A 25,156-nucleotide genomic window follows, 5' to 3' on the forward strand; every position below is an offset into this window, starting at 1 on the left:
TACTTATTTATTTGACAGAGAGACACAGCAAGAGAGGGAAAATAAGCAGGGGAGTGGGAGTGGGAAAAAGCAGGTTTTCTGCTGAACAGGGAGCTGGATGCGGGCTCGATCCCAGGACCCTAGGATCATGACCGCAGCTGCAGGCAGATGCTTAATGACTGAGCCATCCAGGCGCCCCTAGAAAACCATTAAAATTTTTTGTTGACTGCTATTTTATTTTGTTAACGGTTTGAACCCCAGTTGTAGCTTGATATCCTTTGTCACACATTACCATGTTTAATAATGCTCTCTATTTATGTGACATTAACCTATGGTTTAATTAGTTTCTGAACAGTCAAGCAGTTGTAAATCAGGCCTTACTTACTATAGGTACAGTGTTATACATTGGCCCTTCATTGCTTAGTTAAATTGCATTTCATGACTTTAAAATACCTAAATTGGTTATGAAAATAAGTTTTAAAGAATAAATACAAATTTTTAAAATAAATATAAGGGGGCAAAACCAAATATTTATAAACATGTAAATAATGCCTTTTGCATGATTTCATGGGATAAACTAAATAAGGCTTTTTCATATAGGAATTTATTGAAATGTAGACTAAAGATGCTTTCTTCCTTTCCTGATAAAATTTCCCATAGTCTGTATAGGCATACTGTTTTGCTTCATGGATGTTTGAATTCAGAATAATCTCTTGTGAATTTTTATAACTGACTTGACATTTTATATATGCCTCCAAATGTCTTTGAATGGTAAATATTGGAGGAAAGACCACTTCAAGGGTAATTTCTTTGTTGATCCCTTGCTCATCAAGTAAGGTCTTCATTGCTGGTCTTTATGATAATCTGGTAATTTTAATCACATTTGTAGAAGAAACTGCCAATCTTAAATCTGTTTATGAGATGAGTCAGTTTATGTGGTGCTTATTTCAGATTTGGTTAAAGCTTTAAAAATTCTAAATAACAAATTGACTTACATTTATTGATTTTGTTCCAACTTTTATTGATTATTTTCTCAGAATCTGAAATATTAAACACATGGGATTTTTGTATTATTGTTCTGCCTTCCTTTGTCAGCTACTACAGGAACCATTTGAGCAATTTATCAAAGAAATGGCCTTTGAAGTTTTCAGTCACTTGATTTGTTGTTTGAAGCAATGCAGTTGTGTCTGTGGCTTGGGATGGGGTGGGGACAGCAGTGGCAAAGGAATTATTTTTAATGTTTTATGATGGTGCTGAAATTTGAGGATAAACTGGAGTATTTTCAAAATTAGCGATGCCCTATAGAGTATTGTTACTCATTGTGAAAACTGGTTTTTAAATACCGTTCAGATCACCAAAACTTTACAATTAGATTTTCTCCAATTATATTGGAATGTCAGTAAATAAATGTCAGTCAATAGAGTGAGTTAATTTTATAGTCGTTTGCTACAGTAGACACTTAAAAACAAAATCATTTGAACCTTTGATAGTAGACACTATTATTTGTTGTGTAGATTTGCAAAAGCAGTCTTCCAAGAGATTAGTACTTTATTGATAGAAAACGCCTGTCAGAAAGCAGTCCTCCCTCAGGAAGGTTAGCTAACTTTTGGGAAGAACTTTTTCATTGTATGTTATTGCTTATTGTTAACCCTCTGAACTCTAATTCTGTGACAAATATTTTTCTGAAACTATCAAACTTTTCTTGGCTACAGTGAAAGATTTCCTTTTTTAATGTTTCATTGAAATAGCGATGCCTTTGTTAAAGTCTGTATTTCTGATATGTGGCTTTTCCTGACCTTTTTATTGGTCTGACATATATAAATAATTTCCATTTCTCACTGTAGTGAAAAGCAAAAGAAATTGAAGTTTTGGGGTGCCTGGGTGGCTCAGTCATTAAGCGTCTGCCTTTGGCTCAGGTTGTGATCCGGGGGTCCTGGGATCAAGCCCCCGCATCAGGCTCCCTGCTAAGTAGGAAGCCTGCTTCTCCCTCTCCCACTCCCCCTGCTTGTGGTCCCTCTCTCGCTGTGTCTCAGTCAAATAAATAAATAAAATCTTTAAAAGAAAAGAAGTTTAAGTTGTGAAAAAGATTAGTCATAATTAATATATATTTGCAAAAGCCATAGACTGAATAGCCCTATCTTTTTGGTACTGTTGATAAATGAAATCTGAATTTTGTTTATTATGGTGAGGGGCATTATTTACAATATAAGTGCATTTTTTATAATCCTGAAACATGTATTCATGAACAAAACACTGTGCAATTGACTTTTTCTGTTAATTTGCCAGTTCTGTTTCAAGAAAATATTTTACTGAGCAAATGAAACACAGAAAGGGTGGGGTTATCTTCAAGGGTTAAAATAGGACACAGTGCATTTTCTCTTTTATTGAATAGCAGCTGTTCTTCCATATTATTTATGAAATATATACTTATTCTTAGTAATTATTTACTGGGAAATGTGTGAATGTATTAGGTTCTAAGAGATATAAAGGTGAATCAAACATAAACCTTGCTCTTAAAAAGCATATGCTCTAAGTGGAAAAAAGAGAAAATATCAATCCTGTAGAGAAGTATATATAAATCAATTGCTAAGGAAGTTCAGAAGAGGAAGAAATTTTTACTGAAAAGAATATTTTGAGTCAGTTTTCAATGGATGAGTGTTCTGAGTTAAATATACTTTTGAATTAGTAAGTACTTTATAGCATAAGAAGAAGCAAAAAAAAAAAAAATCCCACACACATAAGTTATATTTTGGTTTGATCATTGCAGACCAAGTTAGCATGGAAAAATGAAGTCACAAAACTTCTCACACTTTCATTTTAAATATTTAAATATTTTATTTACTTAAAATTTAAATATTTAAAAATATTCCCATTTAACTTAGAAACCACTAAATGAGCAGATTAATTTATTTGGTTTTAAATAATCATAAAGTTAAACAGATACTGTATGACATAGCTCTGTCTAACAGTATTTGTGGTATTGTCTGGTCAGTATTAAAATCTTCATTAATTTGAGTTTAAAAAATTAAGGATTTGCAGAGGAACACTTTTGATGTTCCACTAAAGAAGACATTTTCGTTAGAATTTTAAAAAATGTAGGGGCGCCTGGGTGGCTCAGTTGGTTAAGCCTCTGCCTTCGGCTCAGGGCGTGATCTCAGGGTTATGGGATCAAGCCCCGCAGCAGGCTCTCTGTGCAGCAGGGAGCCTGCTTCTCTCTCTGCCTGCCTCTCTGCCTACTTGTGATCTCTCTCTCTCTGTCAAATAAATAAATGCTCCCTGCTTCTCCCTCTCTCTGCCTGCCTCTCTGCCTACTTGTGATCTCTCTCTCTGTCAAATAAATAAATTTTTAAAAAATGTACTAAATACTGTTGCCTTAAATTAAAATTTACCTATTTTTTGGGGGGGGGGGGTTGTTTTGTTTTGTTTTAGTAGGCTCCATGCCTAGTATGGAGCCCAAAATGGGGCTTGAACTGGTGACCCTGAGCTCAAGACCTACTGGAGATCCAAGAATTGGATGCTTAATGACTGAGCCATCCAGGCACTCCTGCCTTAAATTAGAACTATAATTTCTTAGAAGGTTCTAGTCTAAGTGTGGTAGCTGAATAAACCCTAATAGCCTGATAATGATTTTTATTTTCTTTAGTTCCTGGGTTAAGATTTTGTTTAAATATATTCAAATTATTATGTATTTTAAATATAAGCAAATTATTATTAGACAATTTTAAGTAATAGAATAAATTTTGTTTCGGAAAAATTGCAAGACGACATCTTCTTTTTAAAAGAATTATTTATTTTTGACAAAGAGTGCCTGCATGTGTGTGCAGACATGCGAGTAGAGGGAGGGGCAGAGGGAAAGAATCTCAAGAAGACTCACTCCGGAGCGTGGAGCCCAAAATGGATCTCAATCTCATGTCCCTGAGGAAAAACTATGTTTCATTTTTATTTATCATAATAATAGATTTAATTTTTGGTCCAGAAAGAATTTTAAAATGATTTAAAGTGTTAGGTTTTTCTTTTGTTTAATGTCTTTCAGAGGCAAATTATTTTACACCTCAAAATTTCATTTAAAATTTACATCATAATTTTGCTCCTTCAAATGATAGCATGGTTTTTTATAATAATGTTGGAACACAATCTACAATTATACTAACTCAATGGGAAAAAAAATTTCTCATTTATGTCACATGGTCTAGCATTGTTTTGAAGAACTTAAAAAAAGCGTGAGGAGCTACTTGAATGGAGAAAGAAAGCATTATAAACTGTTGGACCTAAAAGAGCTCTTAGAGAAGTCATCTAGTGTACTCCCTTGGTTTCACAGGAAGAAATTGAGGCCATGGAGATAAGTAACTTGCCTCAGGTAATACACAAAACCAGAAGTAGGGTCCGGCTGGCTCTGGACATCAGCCAGCGAAAGTTGAAGTTGAGTTAAGTTAGCATATTGGCTTTCAACCTCATAGTTGTTTGTTTGTTTTTTTAATTAACATATAACATTATTGTTTCAGGGGTACAAGACTGTTATAAACTCATAGTTTTGTTTTGTTTTGTTTTTAAACTACAGTGATGACTTAATAGGATCTGTTCAAATTGGAAAAGTGTTGAGTAACTGACTACTGGGCTTGAATAGTTGCACAGCTCAAGTTTGGAGTATGAAAGTGTGACTTTAAAAGAGAACCAGGGTTGGCTGGGTGGCTCTGTCAGTTAGGCGTCTGACTCTTGGTTTTGGCTCACGTCATGCTCTCAGGATGGTGAGATTGAGCCCTGCATTGGACCCTGTGCTAAGCAGAGTCTGCTTGTCCCTCCTTCTCCCTATGCTCCTTCCCCTGTGCACGCGGGCCCTCACTCTCTCTTTCTCTCTTATAGATTTTTAAAAAGAAAACTAATTACTCATGAATTTCTTAAGATTAAACATTGTAAGAACACAGTGATTTACATACTAGATTAAATCTATTATGCCTACACCTACCCCAGTCCAGTGTTCTGTTACCATTAGAAGAAACACTGTTAGCAGTGTTTTCTCTTAGTAGGCATTTATTTCTCTATCATTCACCAATTTTATTTCTGCGGCATCTTGAAGGATTGTTAACTCCAATGTGAAGTACTGCTGCTTTTATTTCAACTTTATTTTATTTAGCTTTTAAAGGACACTATTTCTAGAATACACATAAATAAGGAAGGTATGTTTCTGGGAAGAAATTTTAACTTTAAGTTGAACTTTTCTCATACTATTTCTTAACCTATTTTCTTTCCTTTTCCTGTTAGCTATTTTTTGTTGTTGTTCATTTCTAACTTAGCTTTTGAATATGCTTAATCCTTACAAGTGAAAAATAAATGCTCAGTACTTGTTCTGGTAGAGAAAATTATTAGTCTCTATATTGGGCTGGATAAATTTAAATTGTAATTCTTTTTTTACAGTTTTTTCACATGTTCCAATACTATTCTACTTTTTGTACTAGGTCATGCATGCATTTAGCAGTTCTATACTTAAGAGGGTGGGTGATATTTGAATATTATGAATAGATTTTTTGGACCTTTTGCCAAGTACCTTTGTTTTTGTGTAATATTTTGATAATTAGCATCAAAATAAGTTTGTTATACAGTCATAAAGAATGGCAAGGAAGATTGCAGTATCTTACTAAAATTTGGCAAAACTGTTTTTCCTTGAACTTCAGTGCTTAAAATCAAGGCAATCCAAATAAGAATGTGTATGTATGTGTGAGTGTGTGTATATAAGTAAATGAAGGGGAGGTGAAATATTCAGTTGTATATGGGGAAACAGACGTTGAAATAGTCTATGTATCTAAAGATACATGTTTAGGCAAGATTGTACCAACTTTTTAAAATCCAAATGAATAAATGGATTTATACCTAGATTTTCTCACTTCTTTGACATAATGATATTCCTTGCCCTTCCAAGGCAAAAAATGTTGCCTTGATCTACAGGTTATTGTTGTGTGCATGTGAACAGGAGCGTGCTCTGTCAAAGAGAACTAACCTTTCAAACTATTAGTAGACTTATTTATCCTCTCAAATATATATATACTTAAATATATAAATAAATGATCGACTTACTATTTAAGAAGAAGAGAATTTTCTACTTATAACTTTTAGCATGTGAAATTTTCTTCTTTTAACCTTATGCTTGAGCTGTCCATAGCATGATTTTTTTTTAACCAGGAGTATTTATTATGACTAGCTTAGTTTATTCTTAATTATGCATTCTAATATTTTATAGACTGGATATTGTATTTCAATCTTATTAAAGTGGGCCTTTGTAAATATAAAGCAAGATACCTTTGGTAGGTCCTACGGGCAGTAAATTTCATGCTGTAGAGGTGAACAAGGTGTTTTTAACTCTAAATTTATTTTCTAAATTATTATTTTCAAGCTAGATCATGATGGTAAAGGCTAGGTAAAGCAAACATAGTGCTTTTTATTTAACTTAAGACTTAAAATATATGACCAGGTGTGGATATAGAAATCATTTGCTCAGGATGATATACATGTATAGAATTGCGGATGTACTAGGTTCACAGCCGTAATTGTTGTAGTCTATGTTAGAGTTTATGGGAAAGCTTATTTAGCTCCATACTGTACTTCTCATAACTTTACTCACATACAAGCAAATCTGCCTGAAACTATAGATGATGGTTAAGCAACATCTGAGAAGAAAGGCATGTTTATTCAGAAATCGTTGGTAAGATCTATACATGTTTTATATGTCACATAGGGCATAACACTCGCTTTAACTGAGTAGCGTATAATGTTATTCAGGAAGCGTATTAAAAGTTCTCCACTCAGCCCTTTTGCTTTTCCTTTCTCATTCTTTCTGCCTCTTGATCTCTTGGTTTTAAAATCTTCCTCCTTATTTTGTAGACACTGCTCTCCTGTTCACTACTTCTTCTCTGTCTTTACGTCTCATCACTGGGCCTCTCTCAGTGTCTGTTTTCCCAACCTTCATCCCAAATTCCAGCTGTATATCTACAACCAGTTGGTCAGGTAACTGCACCTTTTTCAGTGCACTCTTTGATAGAGCATGCTCTGTTCTTTTTGTTTGTTTTGATTGCTTTTCTTCTTTTTTTTTTTTCTTAACAACCTGGGGCCTCTTGTCAAATGTCCCATAGATTATCTTTGTTTCCACATTAATTTGATATGCTGATTGTTCAAGAAGTGGAATGACAGTTTTGGTGCTTTTTATTAAGTGTTTGTTGGATGTGTGAATGCATTTTTGTTGATTAGCCACCAGTACAGATCTAAGACCAGTAATAGGAGCAGCCCACCTTTTAATTAGCTTTGGCATCTATAAATGAGGAGAGTTTAGTAGTAGCTTTTTAACTACTTAGATAACTGTTTCCTAAATCAGTAATTTCTCTTAACCCTTTGCAGCTGAGATACATTGGGCTATTTAATTTCAATGATTGGGCTACACTGAGAAATTTGAGGCATTTGTTGCATCCTCTTACCTAAGTAAATAATTAGTTATCTTTATATGCATAAGGCCTCTGACTGTGGTGCTCTCCGTAATTATCACCTCACATTGCATCCTCAGGCAGTGGGAACCAAAGAGAGGTGTAGTGATACCTGAAATAAAACTAGACTGAATTTGAAAGTAAAAGTCAGAAAGGGACATGAACATGTCTTTTTTGTTTGCTTGCTTGTTTGGGGGCTTTGAGATTTGTTTTTCTTGTTGTTTTGGTCTTTGTTGTTTTGGGTTTGGATTTGTGTGTTTCTGGTCTGAACCTTCAGAATAAATTCCTTATATCTTCTGTTATGAAAAGAATCACCTATGAGAAGTGAATATGTAAGTTAGGTTTTATCAGCCATGGCTGTCCAGATATTCTGAAGATTTTCTTTTCTGAATTTGTCTTTATAAACAGTTACAAGTAAAACATAAATTCTTTTGTTTTCTGAATATGTTGACTCATCATCAAAGCTGTTATTTCAAAGTTTTTCAAAGGAGTAGTATGAATGTCCTGTTTTTACACAGATTGTTCATAAGGCAATGAGTGGTAGAGCTCTCGGAGCGATTTCTGTCCATAGATTTGTTCTCTGACTGTTTTTCATGGTGTGACCATAGGTTTCTGACAAAACGAGAGCAAAAACTAATGCAACGGCGACAACATGCAGAGGAGCTGCTTGAGTGGAAGCGACGTTTGGATGCAGAGGAAGCAGAAATCCGTCAAATGGAAAAACAAGCTTTGGCTGCCTGGGACAAAGAATTAATAAAACCTAAAACTCCTAAGAAAGAACTTGAGGATGAGAGAACAGAACAGAAAGGTAATAAATAGTAACTCTGTTCTAACTACAAACCAAAGCCTAAGATAACTGGGAGATTTACTTCATTATATTTTTTAAAAGGTGAATGATTAAGTGTGAAGAAAGTGATACAATTGCAAATGCCACCAACATTGCAAATATGAGAACATTGTGAATAACTAATATACTGAAAACTTAGAAAAAATAGGTATATTCCATGAAATGGAAATGGGTTATTCCATGACCAAGTAGGGTTTAACACATTCTAAAAAATCGATCATGTGGTGCAAATTACTTAAACAGATTAAAAGAGAAAAATTACAAGACATCTCAATAGATTTGGAAAAGGACTTGATAAAATCTAAAAAGCATTTGTAATAAAACAAATTTTAGATAAAGTAGCAATGGAAGGGAACTTTGTTTACCTGATCTAGGATATCTATTAACAAAAATGAAAAACCAAACCTCCAAGGTACCATACTTAATGATAAAACATAGAAAACTTTCCCTTTGAATTTGGAAATAAGACAAAGATGTTTTTATTTTTACCTAAGGAGTGAAAGGAAGAAGCAAAACTCATTATTACAGATGTTAAAGCTGTGCATATAGAAAATCCAGCATTTACATGTCAGTTATTAGAATTAACAAGTGAGTTTAGCATGGTTGCTGGATATAAAATTTATAAACAAAATTCAATTACAAGTCTATAGAGCAGCAGAAATTGGTTAGAAAATCTGATTTTTTTTTTAAAGATTTTATTTATTTATTTGAACAACAGAGATCACAAGTAGGCAGAGAGGCAGGCAGAGAGAGAGGAGGAAGTAGGCGCCCCACTGAACGAAGAGCCTGATGCGGGGCTCGATCCCATGACCCCGGGGTCATGACCTGAGCTGAAGACAGAGGCCTTAACCCACTGAGCCACCCAGGCGCCCCAGAAAATCTGATTTTTAAAAGAGATACTATTTATCATAGAAATAAAAAATGTGAAGTATTAGGGATAAACTTAAAAATATATAAGATCTTTATGGAGAAAACTTTAGAATTTATTAGGAGACATTAGAGAAGACCAAAATATATAGGAATATTTCCATACTCACAGAATCAGTGTCATAAAGATGTTAATTCTGCCTGAATTTATTTATAGATTCAAGACAGTTTATGTCAGAATCTCAGCAAGAGTTCTTCATAAGTTTGACAAGTTCATTTTAAAATTTATATGAAAGAACAAAGGGCCAAAAAGCAAAGACACTGCTAATGGAGAACTTATTTTACTATATATCAAAACTTGTAAAAGTATATAATTAAAACAGAATCATTTGCACAGAGATAGACAAATAGACTATGAAACAGCCCAGAAAAAGACTCTTGCATATATGGAAAGTTGGCTTCCAACACAGGTAACTTTGATGAACAGTGATGAAAGAGACTTTCACAAATTTTGGAGACAGGGAAAAATGGATCCCTAGATTGACAGTTTAGAAAGACTCAGCTAAGGGACACCTGGGTGGCTTAGTGGGTTAAAGCTTCTGCCCTCGACTCAGCTCATGATCCCAGGGTCCTGGGATCGAGCCCCGCATCAGGCTCTCTGCTCAGCAGGGAGCCTGCTTTCTTCTCTCTCTCGGCCTGCCTCTCTGCCTACTTGTGATCTCTGTCTGTCAAATAAATAAATAAAATCTTTTTAAAAAAAGAAAAGAAAAAGAAAGACTCAGCTAAAAGTTTTGTTGTTGTTGTTGTTGTTGTTGTTTTTAAAAAGGCTTAAATCTAAAAATTAGAATTAAGGAACTTTTTAGAGGACCATGTAAGAGAATATCTTAAGAGAGGGAAAGATCTCTTTAATGTGTTATACAAAGCAAAACCATAAAGAGGAAGACCAATAATTTGACTTCAATAAATTAAGAATTTCTGTTCATTAATACGCCATAAAAAAAGTAAACAAAATAAAAAGATATTTGCAACACATATGACTGGCAGAGGAGTAGTATAAGAATATGCAAGCAACTCCTATGAATCAAAAATAAAATGACATTTTAAAAAATGGGCAAAAGAGCAGATAATTCACAAATGAAGAAGTCCAAATTATCAATAAACATCTGAAAAGATGTTTAACTTTTTTAGTAATTAAGGTATTAAAATCACAAAGACATACTATTTGATACCTCTGTTCATTTCCTAGGGCTGCTGTAACAAATTACTACAAAATTTGATAGCTTAAAAAATGTTTTAGTCTCTCACTTCTGGAGGCCAGAAGTAACAACAGCAGATGTTGGCAGCACTGTGTACCATCTGAAGGTTCCAGGAAACAGTTCTTCCTTCTTTGAGCTTGTGATCTCATCATGAGATCCTTCCACTGTTTTTAAAAAGATTTTATTTATTTCAGAGAGAGAGAAAGAGAGAGAGAGTATGCATACACATAAGCATGTGAGCAGGAGGTGGCGGGGGTTCCAGAGGGAGAATCCCAAGCAGACTCTGAGCTAATGGGATCATGACCTGAACCTAAATCAAGAGTCAGATGCCCCCTGGCCGGCCTCATTATGAGATCCTTAATTACATCTGCAAGGACCTTTTTCAAAATAAGATTACATTCACAGGTTCCTGGGGGGTAAGACAGGAACGTATCTTTTTGAGGGCCATCATTCAATGCTTTCACAATACCCATCAAACTTGTTGGTACGTAGGTAGAACAAGGACCTGCTGGTATATTAATTGTTAAACCTAGTTTGAAAAACAGGTTGAAAAAAGAGGCATTAAAAGTAATTGAGTGCCACATGGGTGGTTCAGTTGGTTGAGCCTCCTGCTCTTTGTTTTGGGTAGGGTCATGATCTCAGGATTCTAAGATGGAGCCATACATCAGGCTCCGCACCAGCTGTGGAACCTGCTTAAGAATCTCTGCCCCGGGCGCCTGGGTGGCTCAGTGGGTTAAGCCGCTGCCTTCGGCTCAGGTCATGATCTCAGGGTCCTGGGATTGAGTCCCGAATCGGGCTCTCTGCTCGGCAGGGAGCCTGCTTCTCTCTCTCTCTCTCTGCCTGCCTCTCCATCTACTTGTGATTTCTCTCTGTCAAATAAATAAATAAAACCTTAAAAAAAAAAAAAGAATCTCTGCCCCTCCCCACTCTCGTGCTCATGTTCATTCTCAAAATAAGTAAATAAAAATAAGAAGTAAAAACAATCAGTAAAAGAATAGAAGTGAGGTATACAGATCCTACAATTCTGTGGTTCCAATCCCAGGTATGAATCCTAGAGCAGTGTTTCTTAAAGTATGGCCCGTGAAAGTCTGGGGAGGTCTCTGAAATCCTCACAGAGGATCTGGGAGATTAGTACTATTTTTATAATAATGCTGACATGCTGTTTGCCTTTTTCACTGTGTTGACATTACACCAATGTAGCAAATATAATAGCGAAATTGCTGATGCCTTAGCAAGAATCAAGGCAGTGGCGCCTAGCGGTGGTGGTAGTCATTGTATTCTTCAACACTTTGCACTACGGATAATGTGCCGGTTTTACAGAAGGAGGTCCTTAAATAAGCATTTACAAATACCAATTTTGTTGAGTCTCAACCTTTGAGTATATATCTTTGTAGTATTTTGTGTGACGGAATAGGAAATACGCATAAAGCACTTGCCTGTGCTGAAGGAGAGTGGTTGCCTTGAAGAAAAGCACTTAATGCAGTGATTTGAGTTGCAAGCTGAATTAGCCATTTTTATCATGGAGTATTCTTTGTACTTAAATGACTAAAAACCATGGTCACTTAGGTATTTGGCAAACAATTTCTCAGAAATAAATTATGTTAACTCTGACTCTTCAAGAAAGGAGCACAAGTGACAGTATTTATTGCGAGTGATAAAATTTAAGATTTCAAGGTGAAAGTTTAGGATTTTGGAAATGCTTTTTCCCCCATTGTGAGCTGGACAGCTTTCCAGTACTTAAAAGATGTTCCTGATATGATGGGTGGTGATATTAATTAGAATCATCTTCTTGGAGAGGGGAGAAAACCACTCTTCTAATTAATTCACAAACGAGAACATTACAAAAGGTGACTTAAGGAGGCACACAGACATCTGCCCCGCCCCAAACTCAGACTGTCTCAGTGAACTTCTGTATAGTAAGAACACCCTTTTTCATTCCAATTCTGAAGAAAACTGTGTTTAATGATGAAGGAGAGATTTAACTGGTGTTTTATACTTTATATATCCACTATTAATCATATTTTTATGTTAAATCAACTTGGTCATGAGAGGTGATGTTCCGTATCTTCAGTCTGAACTTCTCGATCAGGTTAATTCATTCGCACATCTGCGCTGCTGCAGCTCCTCGCTGAATCCTGCACAAAGCGCAGGGTCACCCTGGTTGTGGTCGCGCTCCAGAAACTGTTTCTCTCTTAGTGGCATGGGCTAGATCCCGGCCGCTGGGATGCTGGCTGGGTTTCCTGAGGCTCCTGGTAAGTGATGCAGGCCTTGGAGGCTCAGCATTGCTTCCTCCACCGAAGCCCACAGTGATGGCGTGACCTGTCATGTGCCCAACAGCCGAGCCCACAGCCACGCCAGCTGCAGCGGTGGCCATCTGGGCCATGAGACCTGGCTGCCGGGGTGCAGCAGATGGTGGAGACGCTGCCAGTGGCTGAGCTGGTGGCGCTGGTCTAGGCATAGCTCCCATCTGAGGTGTCCGGCTGGCCAGAGGAGCCACGTGGGAGCAGCGGCTCTGGCTTCCATGCTCATGGCTAGTGGTGGAGCAGCTTGGCGTCTACAAGTCTGAGTTTTGGCCCAGAATCTTCTTTTCATATTGTATGATGAGGTGTGTCAACACTGGGAAGATCTTCATGACTCAGTGAAGCAGTGTTTTACAGATGCCCAGTGATGATTTAGAAAATCATGCATGAGTCAAAAAATCCATTGAAAGTGGAAAGTTGATCAAAGGATTGTAATATAACAGATCACAAAGTTTATTGATAGAGGACTTCAGATTTCACATTCTAACATGTAAAAAAGTACCAAGTGTCAATTTTCAGTGTAACATCAAAAAAGAATCCCCACAATTATCTGTAAAGACTATTGGAATACTCTTTCCTTTCTAATTACATGTATTCTTTGTGAGGCCAGATTTTCTGCATATGCTTCTACCAAAACAACGTGTAGCCCCAGATTGCAGACAGAAGCAGATATGAGAATCCAACTGTCTTCTGTTAGACCAGACATTAAAGATACTTTTAAAAATGTAAAGCAGTTCCCTCTCCTTTCAACTAAGCCCTTCTCTCAGTTTGCGTCAGCCCAAATTCTTAGACTAACAGACTTTATACTAATATGACTCATTAAGTGATGGGATTAAAAACTATAATTGCAGCAAGTGGAATTATGCAAAAGCAAATAAAAATATAACAATTGAACATTTCTTTTGACCAAGATTGTGGACTTTTTCTTCTTTTTACTCTCTCTATAGAAATAACAAGTGAAGCAGAATCTCCACTACCTTCCTACTCTCACCGACACAGTGAAAGCTCTATTCCAGAAGAGCTGGGCAGCGCTGCTGTGGGCTATCTTCCATCTGAGTCTGTAGTTCAGGAGCAGCCAGGGAGCCCAGATCATAGTGTACTTACGGAAGAAATGGTGTTTTCACAGGAACTGGAATCTTCTACCTCTCCTAGTAAACATGTAAGTTAATATATATTTATTCCTTAAAACTTATGCAATTCGTGATAGTGTTGCCTGTCGCCCATACCTGTAACATACCGTATATGACATTTGAACAGGAGTAAAGATTTTCATTGAATTCTAAAGATTTATAAATATATGAATCTTAGTTTTAGTGGCAGTTATAAAATTATATATTATTAAGTCTATTGATACTGAGGGGATAGGAACTTCTAAAAGATTATTTATTTATTTATTTGAGAGAGCGAGAGAAGAGAGCACAAGCGCTGGGTTCCTGCAGAGGGAGAGGGAGAAGTAGGCTCCCTGCTGAGCAGGGAGCCCTTTAGGGGGCTGCATTCCAGGACCCCAGGATCATGAACTGAGCCAAAGGCAGACGTTTAACCAACTGAGCCACCTAAGCACCCCAGGAACTTCTAAAATCTTTGAAAGATAATTTAAGGTTGGAGCACCTGGCTGGCTCAGCAGTAAACATGTGACTCTTGATCTTGGAGTCTGGAATTCAAGCCCCACATAGGGTGTAGAGATTACTTAAATAAGTAAAACTTTAATTTACATTGAATTTAAATTTAAAGATAATATATTGGAATGATACAAGTTCTTATTAAAATCTAATCTGTCATATAATAGAAACAATAAGATCTTGGTTGTGCCTATCTGTAATTTAGTTAATAACTGCCTTTATAAATTGGAATAAAAGTAGTGGTTTCATCTCTTTAAAGCAGATCTGAAATGGTTATTGACTCTAAATTAGAGTAATAGTCACTATTAGAATAAGGTTTTCTACATTGTCCTTAATTCTGTACTTCATTAAAAAAAACTATCTGATAAAAACTTAAGCTAGAAACTTAAGTGTTTTTCTTTTTTTAAAGTGCTTTTGTTTTTAAATTTGATTTTATAAAGTATATAAAGGAATTAACATTATTAAATTTTATGTGAGAAACTTTGTTAAGGTCTCTCTATGTCTAAAAAAAGGAATACAATACACTTACATTCAGAATGGAATACCCTTTGGTAGAACCTTCAATTTATTATGGATATGAAGAATGAATTGCATTTTCCCATTAAAAAATCAGTCAGGGGCACCTAGGTGGCTCAGTGGATTAAAGCCTCTGCCTTTGGCTCAGGTCATGATCTCAGGGTTCTGGGATCGAGCCCCGCATTGGGCTCTCTGCCTACCTGTGATCACTGTCTGTTAAATAAATAAATAAAATATTAAAAAAAAATCAGATTCATGTGTGTTATGCATCTGTAAGATTTGAGGGAAAACCATTCTTTTTAAACAACAATCTAACAAAGAAGCTGTTTTCGTGCTATGTTGCAAAATATTCCAATGTCTTGGGCACATACCTGAAAACAGAGGTCTTAGATTATAAAAGTTTTCTAATTAAATTATGTTAGCAAATTCTTAGTTCTGTGGCAATAGGCTTATATACATAATTGTAGCATGGAATTCACAACAAAGTATGTTTTTTACACAATCTTATTATTACTTCCTGTGTATTGATTAGATCCTACCTAGCATTGTTAAGATTCGGAATAACCATTGCCTGATCAAGCTCTAAAAATTAGATTTTTTTCCCTCTCAAGAAAATATGTCAAAGAATTAAAACTAGCATGTCTTAAAATGGTTTTTATAATAAAAACTAATATTTGTTGATTGCTACTTACCAAGTGTCAACTAATATGCTAAATGCCTTATGTAGATTATCCTCACAATTCTGTAGATACTGTATTAAGTCCCACCCCAAAGCTTAGCAGGCTAGGAAACTTGCGCAAATTCACAGAAATAAGAAGTGGTAATAGCTAGATATCAAAGTCGGCATTCTCACTTCCACCTGATGTCAGGGTAGAAATTACATCCTTTGTAATACGCTCTGTGGACAGTCTTTTGCTCTTTTCTTCTCTTCTTTCCCCTCTTTTTTCCTTCTTTCCACAAAACTAGTACATATTTAGTATTTTTAAAGTTTTTTTTCAGTTTTATTGAGATACAATTGACACACAGCACGGTATAAGTTTAAGGTGTACAGCGTAATGGGTTGACATGTATATATTGTGAAACGATTATTATAATAAGTTTAGTTAATATCCCTTACTTTATACAGTAACCACAAAAAAAAAAGTCTTTTTCTTTATAATGAGAATGTTTAAGCTCCTCCCTTAGCAATTCTTACATGTACTGTACAGCAGCATTCATTAGTCATCACAGTGTTCATTACATCCCTAGGACTTACATATCTTATAACTAGAAGTTTGTACCTTTTCCCACCTTCTTCCAATTCCCCGCACCTCTAGTAACCACAAATCTGATCTCTTCTGTGAGTTTGTTTTTGCTTTGGTTTTTTTTTTTTTTTTTTTTTAGATTCTACATAAAAGTGAGATCATATAGTATTTGTCTTTTTCTGTCTGATTTATTTCTCCTAGCAGAGTGCAAGGTCCATCCATGTTGCAAATGGCAGGATTTCCTTCCTTCTTTATGACTGAATAGTATTACTCTGTGTGTGTGTGTGTGTGTGTGTGTCTGTCTGTCTGTGTTTGTGTGTCTCTGTGTGCATGCACATGTATACGTACACATTTTTTTAATCCATTATCTGTCAATGGAGAACTACCATATGATCCAGCAGCTCCACTTCTGGGAATACATCTGAAGGAAATTAAAATACTATGCTGAAAAAAATACCTGCACCATATTTAGAATTTTTTTAATTAAAAAATAGATGATAAATATCACTTAAACAGTAGCCACTCACTTACTTTATTATAAACATTTTTTAAAAAGCATACTTCTTTATATAGCTTTTTTCTGTGACTTTAAAAATGTTGAGGTCTTATCCTTTATATAATTTGTAAACTGTTTTTACTTTTTATTGTCACAGAGTTAACTTAAAACTCTTTGTAAATATTATCTTTAACTGCTTGGTTTCTCGAATGTTAAATAGATTTTACAAATGTCTCACAAAACAATTCACACTTGGTTTTCTGTTTGAACAGTCACCTCCCAAAAGCTGCACATCTGTGTCAAAGCAGGAGTCTAGCAAAGGAAGTCATAGGACTGGAGGACAGTATCGTCTACCTGTCAAGTCCCATCAACACTGTTACAGTTGGTCAGATGAGTCATTATCTATGACACAGTCAGGTAAGACTAATAATAAGGAATTAGTTTTATTCGTATTATATTTGAATTCCTCTTTAATAAGCTTTGTCTATCCATCTGTTAATAATGTTATCTTTTGTTGTATTTGTAAAGGCTTTTTGCTTGCCAAGATTAAATCACATAATTTCATTGGTAATTAATTATTTCCCTTACTATACAAAATATGACAAACTGTTACATTCTTGGGTTGCTAACGGGCAGTCTTTTATTCATCAGACATTTGTTGAATTTTTTTTCCATGTGCCAGATACTGCTTATGTGTTCCCATAGTGCTCTGTGCTTCAACTTGTTATACCAGACAGTATATAAATTATAACCAGACTTTACTCAGCAGGTCTCCTTTACTAGCATATAGACTCCTAGAAAGGTGAGTCTATATCTTCTTAAAAGTTATGGCACCAGAACCTAGCAGGTACTTTGCATTACAAATAGCAGGTATTTATTAAATGTTTCTTGAATGAATTAATGATGACCATGAGGAGAGATAGGAAGAGGTAGTGCAGGATAGTGTAAGTTTCAAAGGAGGAAAGGTAGAAAATAGACTGCAAATGGTGGTAGGGAACATTGTCTGTTTTCCTTTAACCTCTATGCTCCTATAAGACTCTGTGGTATTAGATTATGAAAGAATGAACAGCCTCTATTCTATAAGACGTCAGTCTATAAGATTTGTTCTTGGGAAACATATCTATTTAGGCAGTGCTCAGTTTATGTAGGGTTCCAAGGATGATTACTACTTCTTTGAGTGTATGCCTTTGGAGCTCATTTTTAGTTTGCATTTGAGAGTAGACACTTTATAGAAAAAAAGTGAAATATATTATTCTTATTTTGGTCTTTGATCCTTTTCTATACCCCCAGTTCTCAGTGTTTCAAACAATAGTAAATCATGGGATTTTTCCATCACCCATATTTATAAACCACTCTTTTTCTTTGAATAACTGCATAATATTTCAAAGAGAGGATATACCATAACATATTTAACCATTTCCCTAGTGGTGATCATTTAGAGTTTCTCAAAATTGCCAATATTCTAACGAACATTTTCATGTATATTTTCTTTTTGAGTATTTCAGTAAAAATAAATTCTTAGAAATGGAATTACTAGGTCAACCCAGTTGAAGAATGTTGTCTACTATATTTATTTGTTGAAAATTATTGTGTTATATATTTGCTTTCATACACTCTGGTGAAAATTTACAGCCAGTGGAGTAACATGTCAGTAGACATAAACTTGATACTTGGAAGCGTGGATTCTTATCTTGGCTGTATTACTCACTGGTGACTTTCTCCAAGTTTCCTTCCCATATTGGATAATCTTTTCCATTTGTTCCATAGAATAAGAGCATAACCATCCTTGCATGAGTTACAGGGCAAGGATTAGTGATAATGTTAATAAGACACTATTTTATTGATAAAACATAATTCAAGTAAGAATAGGTTTAGAGAAATAGCTCAGATTTTTTAACTATGGATGTCATCTACCTGTTACTGATGACATCATTATTTGCACTGTTTATGGTCAGTCTTAATGTAGTGGAGTTATGTAATGCCTTTCTCACTTACGTGATGGAGGTTTGTTACAAGCCAAATTAATGTAGGCCACATAATTTTTTCAATTAGATTATTCTCTCCATCTTGATGTGTTTAAACAAATTGAAGTGTCATTTACCTGTCCCCTCCCCTCTCCCGCACTACCCAAAAAATCCCTGTAGGAGAGAATTCCATAAAGGCAATAAATTCATGTAGAGATTCTCTTAGATGTTACTAATGGTAAGTGCTATGCAGTAATACTATATTTGGGCAGATATATAATATAGTCCCATTCACTCTCATAGACTTTTATTTAATTTCTGCCCTTCATTTGTATACTTTTGGTTTCTTTAGTACTTAAAAATAGAAACATTTTCTAAGGTCTATCATCTATAAAAACTCCCAAGTTTTTCATCATCCACTGTTAAATCTTCACAACCATAGATGATAAATGTTTTTATTAGAATAATTTATTAGAATATTTATTAGAATAATCACTGCTGGCATATGCAATTTTTAAAATATAGTAAAATAATCATTTTGGGAGGGGGGCAAAGTTGAAACTAGGTCTGTGGAAGTATAATAGTCCTGTATACAATTTTATCAAAGTAATGTCTCAAGTTTCGGAAGCACAGTTTTAGAAGGCGAAAAGGTTTGTGTTTATACCTCATTTTAGAAAGGTTTTAATTTTTAAGTCAGCCTGCAGTCCTACTCCCAGTCGTTATACTAGAACCATCAATTGAATCTCTACAAAGCCTGCCGCTAAGTGTTCAGAACCTTTTAACCCTGAAGCCAATTTATTATTTTTTTCAGAAATTAAAAAGAAAAAAGAAAAGGAGATAAAAGAAAAGAAGTTGCTCTCTCCACCACTGTTTTTAGGTTTCAGACCAAAAAATAGATTACCTAAATTACAGCTACATAAAACGTTGGTCTTAGGTGAATATGAATCCTACCACCACTTATTGAGCTTTTGTGGTAGTTGAGGTGCTGTGTGCTTTATTCATCTTACTTAATTTTCACATCAATTCTCGAAATTGGTAGGGAGCAGACACCTTACTGGTGACCAGTAGTAGATCCAGAATTGAAAATGGACTTTATTATTACGTTATTTTGTGAGCGTTAATCAGTAAATAGTAAGCTTTGCCCATGCTGCAGGCTCATATGATGCCACCACTGGTGTAAGATGGGTGTGACTTTACTGAGGTTCCTTAAGTCAAGGGCAGAGAAGTGACAGGAACTTAGACTTCATTATCTCTAATCCAGATATTGGATCATACTATCAAAAAAGACTATAATCCTTTTGAATTTAAGTAAATTCTGTAACTAGTTCTCATGCAATTTAATGTGAAGAACCTGAGAAACACCTGGTTATTAATGGTCTAGTGTTGTAGTGTACATCTGAGTCTTCAGGCCTATATACAATAGTATTTTTTTTTAATATTTTATGTATTTGACAGAGAGAGAGATCACAAGTAGGCAGAGAGGCAGGCAGAGAGAGAAGGCGAAGCAGGTTCCCTGCTGAGCAGAGAGCCCAATGCGGGGCTTGATCCCAGGACCCTGAGATCATGACCTGAGCCGAAGGCAGAGGCTTAACCCACTGAGCCACCCAGGTGCCCCTACAATAGTATTTCTATTGCTATTAAATATCTCAATCAGCATAAATGTGTGGAACTGATACCACTGTGTGAGTTTAGGAGGAAGGGTGAGGAATAGTCATTTGTATTTCTATGTAATTTCCATATGTAGTGAAATAAGCAGCATATTTGTTTATTTAATTATTTAAATTTTTGGTGGGTAGTAAATCAGGGTTTACTGAGCGATAGCAAAGTAGTGGTACAAGGCTGCTGAGGAGGGAGGGGACCTAAGAAGGTTTCCCTAAGCAACATCTTTAAATGATACTATTTTCATAGCATGTGTGTGGCACTTATAATGAAATGTCTTTTTCATGATTTTGTTGTGACTGGTCATCTGCTTTGTGTGTAAAGGGAACTATTGGGAAGAAAATAAGATTTAACTAGTTTCATTTCATTTATTTTAAATATTTTAAGAGCTTCTAAAGAAAGGTTATAGCAGAGTATATTTCTTTTTAATTTCTCTGTTTCCTTTTATGTGGCATTAAGACATCATCTGATGATTCATAGTCAGTTTAAAATGAAAAAATTTCAGGGCACCTGGGTGGCTCAGTTGGTTAAGCTTCCGACTCTTGGTTTTAGCTCTGATCATGGTCTCAGGGTCATGAGATCGAGCCCTGCGATTCAGCTCTGCACTCCGTGGGAAGTCTGCTTGGGATTCCCTCTCCCCCTCTCCCTCTGCCCCTCCCCCTGCTCGCATACACACTCTTTCTCTTTCTAAAATAAATCGTAAAAAAAAATAAAATAAAATGACAGAATTTCAGGGTGTCGGGGTGGCTCAGTTACTTAAGTATCTGCCTCTTGATCTCAGCTCAGGTCTTGATCTCACAATTGTGAGTGCAGGTCGCACATTGGGGTTTGTGCTGGGAGTGGAGCCTACTTTAAAAACAACAAAAGACAGGGGCACCTGGGATCGAGTCCCACATTGGCCTCTCTACTCAGCAGGGGGCCTGCTTCCCTTCCTCTCTCTCTGCCTGCCTCTCTGCCTACTTGTGATCTCTCTCTGTCAAATAAATAAATAAAATCTTTTAATAAATAAATAAATAAATAAAAACAACAAAAGACAGAAAATCAATTTGATTTTAATATAACTTAAAAACTATTAACAACTAAGTAGAAAGGCAGATAAATATGATTATCTTGTCATTGGGAAATAATTCCTTTAAAAAATGTCCAAATTTTACTAACCTAAAAATTTTTCAACTTCTAGTTGCTTATCTCACCAAGATGGGGTACCTTGAGATTTTATTTGCCATTTCAAATAGTATAATTAGGAAGTGAAAAAAATAGGAGGAAACCTTCCCCTCCACCCCACCCCTCCCGCCCAATAGAGATGTAGGGGAAAAGAGAGGAAATGTAAATCACTAATAAATTTTTTTCAAAAGCTCAAATTCCTTAATTTTAAATGTTAGATTAACTTTATTCAAGTTTAATATCACATTGCAGCTTTTCATGAATAATATAATTAATAGTTATTGAATTAACTCTCCTTTCTTTTAAAGATTTATTTATTCATTTGAGAGCGAAAGAAAGGGAGCAAGGGGGCCAGGGGCAGAGGGGGAGAGAGAGAATCTTAAGCAGGCTCCCTGCATGTGGAGCCTGATGTGGGGTTCAGTACCAGGACCCTGAGATCGTGACCTGAGCCAAAAGCAAGAGTCAGACACTGAAATGACTGAGCCATGCGGATGCCCTGAATTAACTATTCTTAAGTTAAAACTAAGTAAGAGATTTTGTATCTCTTTCAGAAACAACATCCGACCAAAGTGACATTGAGGGTAGGATCAGAGCCCTAAAGGATGAGCTGCGGAAAAGAAAATCAGTTGTGGACCAGCTAAAGAAGGAACAGAGAAAAAGGCAGAAGGAAAGATTGAAAGCACAAGAAGCCAGTCTGATCAAACAGTTAGAGGTGAGACACAGGAAGAAGGGGGGTTGATATCAAGGCTAATGTGTATGTGAAGTCTGTTTTTAATGTTGTTAATAAAGTCATGGGTTAGAATTTTTCAGTATTAGTGTGGTGCCACATTTTAACCTCTTTCTAAAAAATCTGCGACAATCTAAAAACATTAAATTAAATGTTAAAATAATAAATATTATATCAATTATTAAGTAAATATTAAAATCAAGTGTTAAAGGATTTTTTTTCTAAATAGACCTGTGAAAGATTGATATCCATGCCCTCTGAAGCAGAGAATCATCAGATAAGTAATTAAGGAGGGCACATGTTGCATGGAGCACTGGGTATGGTGCATAAACAATTTTGGAACACTGAAAAAAAAAATTACAAAAAAAAGTCAGTAATTGTTATTGCCTTTTTAAAAACAACTTGTTTTTTAAGCGTGATATTTCATGCCACACAGATTATTAATGTGACTCTTTGTACTATTTAAATGGCTCCAAAACGAAAATTCTAAACTTGACTCTTCTAAGCTCTAGCAGCCTTCCCTGATTCTGCCCAGGCTAGAAACCTGGTTTTCGTAGCTTCCTTATTCTATTTTGTCCTATCCGTTCGGTCACCCATTGATTCTTTTCTTTATAAATCTTCTTGCTTATCATTTTCCATCCCAACTGCCATCATGCTCTTTGGATCCTAATGACCTCTCTTCATAGCCTCTTGAATGTCCGTGTCTCGGGTTGCTTCCCTATTGCTTGCATACTTTCTGCCAGCCTCATGTTCCTAAACTGCTACATTCATCATAGGATCGATACAAACTTCTGCTCCTTACAAGAATTATTTCTCATGGCATCACCAGAGAAGACCAGTCAGCTTCTACCTGAACACTTCCAGTAATAGGAAATTTCAAATTTTCAAGGCAGTTGATTTCATTGTTAGACTCTAGGTTCTCTACATGTTAGAAACCTTTTTATTAGGTTTAGCCAGTATTTCTGTCTTTTTAATGGTCCTTGTTGTGGTCACACCAAATATGTGTTCCTCCTACCTTTATTAGTTTAATCATCAGATATTTAAATGCCTATTTATATGCCAGGAACTCAGCTAATTACTTCACACATGTTCTTCATTTATCCTCAAGCAACAATGTATGGCTTTACTGTCCCTGTCTTACAGATGAGGAAACTGAGTTTCCTCAGTTTCCCTGATACTGAGGGACACACAGCTCATAAATGGTAAAGCTAGGATTTTAATATATCTCTAATTCTAAATTTTGTATCCTCACCATTATACTGCACTATCTTCCACATAGTAAATAGGCTATTAACAGTTGTGGAGAAAATAGACAGTTACACAAATACATGATACAGAGATGGGAACACGGATTGTAATTTGCAGGTGTTTAGAAGTAGGAAAAGTGGCTAAGGTAGAATGACCATACTGGCAAGATCATGTTGGAAAGGACTGGTAAACAAAATTTAAAAATGAAGATCATGTTCAGGACCTCAGAGTCAGACTGATGAGTTTGGCCTTCCAATCAGCAGTCTTTAAGCTTGACCACACATTAGAATTAATTGAGGAGCTTTTTGAAAAATACAAATATTCAGGCTCACTCCCAGAGGTATTCATTGGTATAGGGTGGAGCCCAGGATTTAAAAGCACTGGTAATGAGGAACCATTGAAAATTAAATGAAATATGCTTAGATTGAAAGGTGTTTCTCAAAAATGTTCATTAATGGCTGTGTCAGTCAGGAAGACCTCTAGAGAAGAGCCATAGCGTCCACATCATCCACCATTTTATGAAATGGTTTATGGAGAAAAGAAATGTCTGTATTTAGGTTTTAGAATTATAGGATATGATGGAGAAATACATAATAGATAGCATTTCATATAAAATCCTTTAGATTTTATTTAATCGCAGATGTAGTAAATCAACTACATTCATGTAAGTATAGCTTTTAGATCAGAATTCAGAGGAAGGTAATATGGATAGTGCAAGTTGTAAAAGTAGGGATTTTAGGCCAAGTTTTAGGGATCTGTAGCAATTGAAAAGCATCTGTAGGTTCCATTTAGTCTTAATATTTATTGACAGCCGATTTGGGGCCACACATTGAGTTGGTACTGAACGTTCAGTACAGAGAATAAATAAAGAGAACAGCTGTAGTCTCAGCTAATGATGTAAAAGTAGGAATTTTAGGCCAGAAAGTTAAGAAATATAGTAGATGAAGGGCTTCCCTTAGATTTCGTCCAAATTAGGATTATACACTAGTGATAATGGATAGGAATGGCTGGTAACATTTTTTGTAATTCTGAGCTATCCTGTTCTTAACCACACCCTTCCTTCTTCCTCAGGATTTGTATTCCCAAGTATTCCTAAGGATTTGTATTCCCAAAAAGGTGCCATTTAACTCAGCATCATGGCTAAACTTCTTAAAAATAACATGGAAGTATTAGGACAGCCTTTAAAGAATAATTACCTGATCAGCTAAAGAAGTTTTTTAATGTGGCAGAACCTGAATTATTGGTTCATAGGTATTAAATTTCTGTAGAGTGGTGACTGTCATTTCCTGATTGATTTAGGACACTGGTAACCAGGAGGAAGATTTTTACAGTACATCTTCTCTATTTGAATATTTTACTGTAAAATGTACTACTTTCTAATTTAAAATAGTTTTTAAAAAATTCTGTATAGTGACTCCTCTGATTTTTCTAAACTTAGTCATATGATGAATTCATTAAGAAAACTGAAGCAGAGCTTAGCCGAGATTTGGAAACATCACCAACAGCCAAGCCTCAGATTAAAACGCTCTCCTCAGCTTCTGAAAAACCCAAGATCAAGCCCCTTCCATTACACAGGTAGAAATTTGTAATAACTTATCTATATTCTGCCCTGTTTGAGAAGTTTGTGTAAAGCATAAAGAAAGACTTTTAGTAAAACTATCTTTTAAGTAACTGAAATTGTAGAAGTAAAAATATTGGTTTAATGTTTTCACTAATTTATGTATGATACAGTCACAAATGTATAATGTACAGATTTAAAAATATATTTTGAATTCTGAAATCTGGTGGTTGCAATGAAAATAAT

The 25,156-nt window shown here is 35.5% G+C and overlaps 1 protein-coding gene across 8 annotated transcripts in view; it reads left to right on the forward strand.

Moving 5' to 3' along the window:
• The window catches only part of CEP350 (centrosomal protein 350), a 152,919-nt gene that overhangs the window by 102,502 nt on the left and 25,261 nt on the right, over window positions 1–25,156 (forward strand). For 5 of the 8 annotated variants that reach the window (XM_082701722.1, XM_082701723.1, XM_082701726.1 and 2 more), the window contains 5 exons: window positions 8,054–8,253; window positions 13,663–13,874; window positions 16,863–17,007; window positions 21,929–22,089; window positions 24,791–24,927. In XM_082701722.1, the coding sequence (XP_082557848.1) occupies window positions 8,054–8,253; window positions 13,663–13,874; window positions 16,863–17,007; window positions 21,929–22,089; window positions 24,791–24,927 (855 nt within the window). Of the gene's footprint in view, window positions 1–6,852; window positions 6,976–8,053; window positions 8,254–13,662; window positions 13,875–16,862; window positions 17,008–21,928; window positions 22,090–24,790; window positions 24,928–25,156 lie in introns of all 8 variants that reach the window. The other 3 variants (XM_082701720.1, XM_082701719.1, XM_082701724.1) reach the window with 1 other exon arrangement.

This window comes from Mustela nivalis (genome assembly GCF_964662115.1).
Source record: "Mustela nivalis genome assembly, chromosome: 16".
NCBI classification, from domain to species: Eukaryota; Metazoa; Chordata; class Mammalia; order Carnivora; family Mustelidae; genus Mustela; species Mustela nivalis.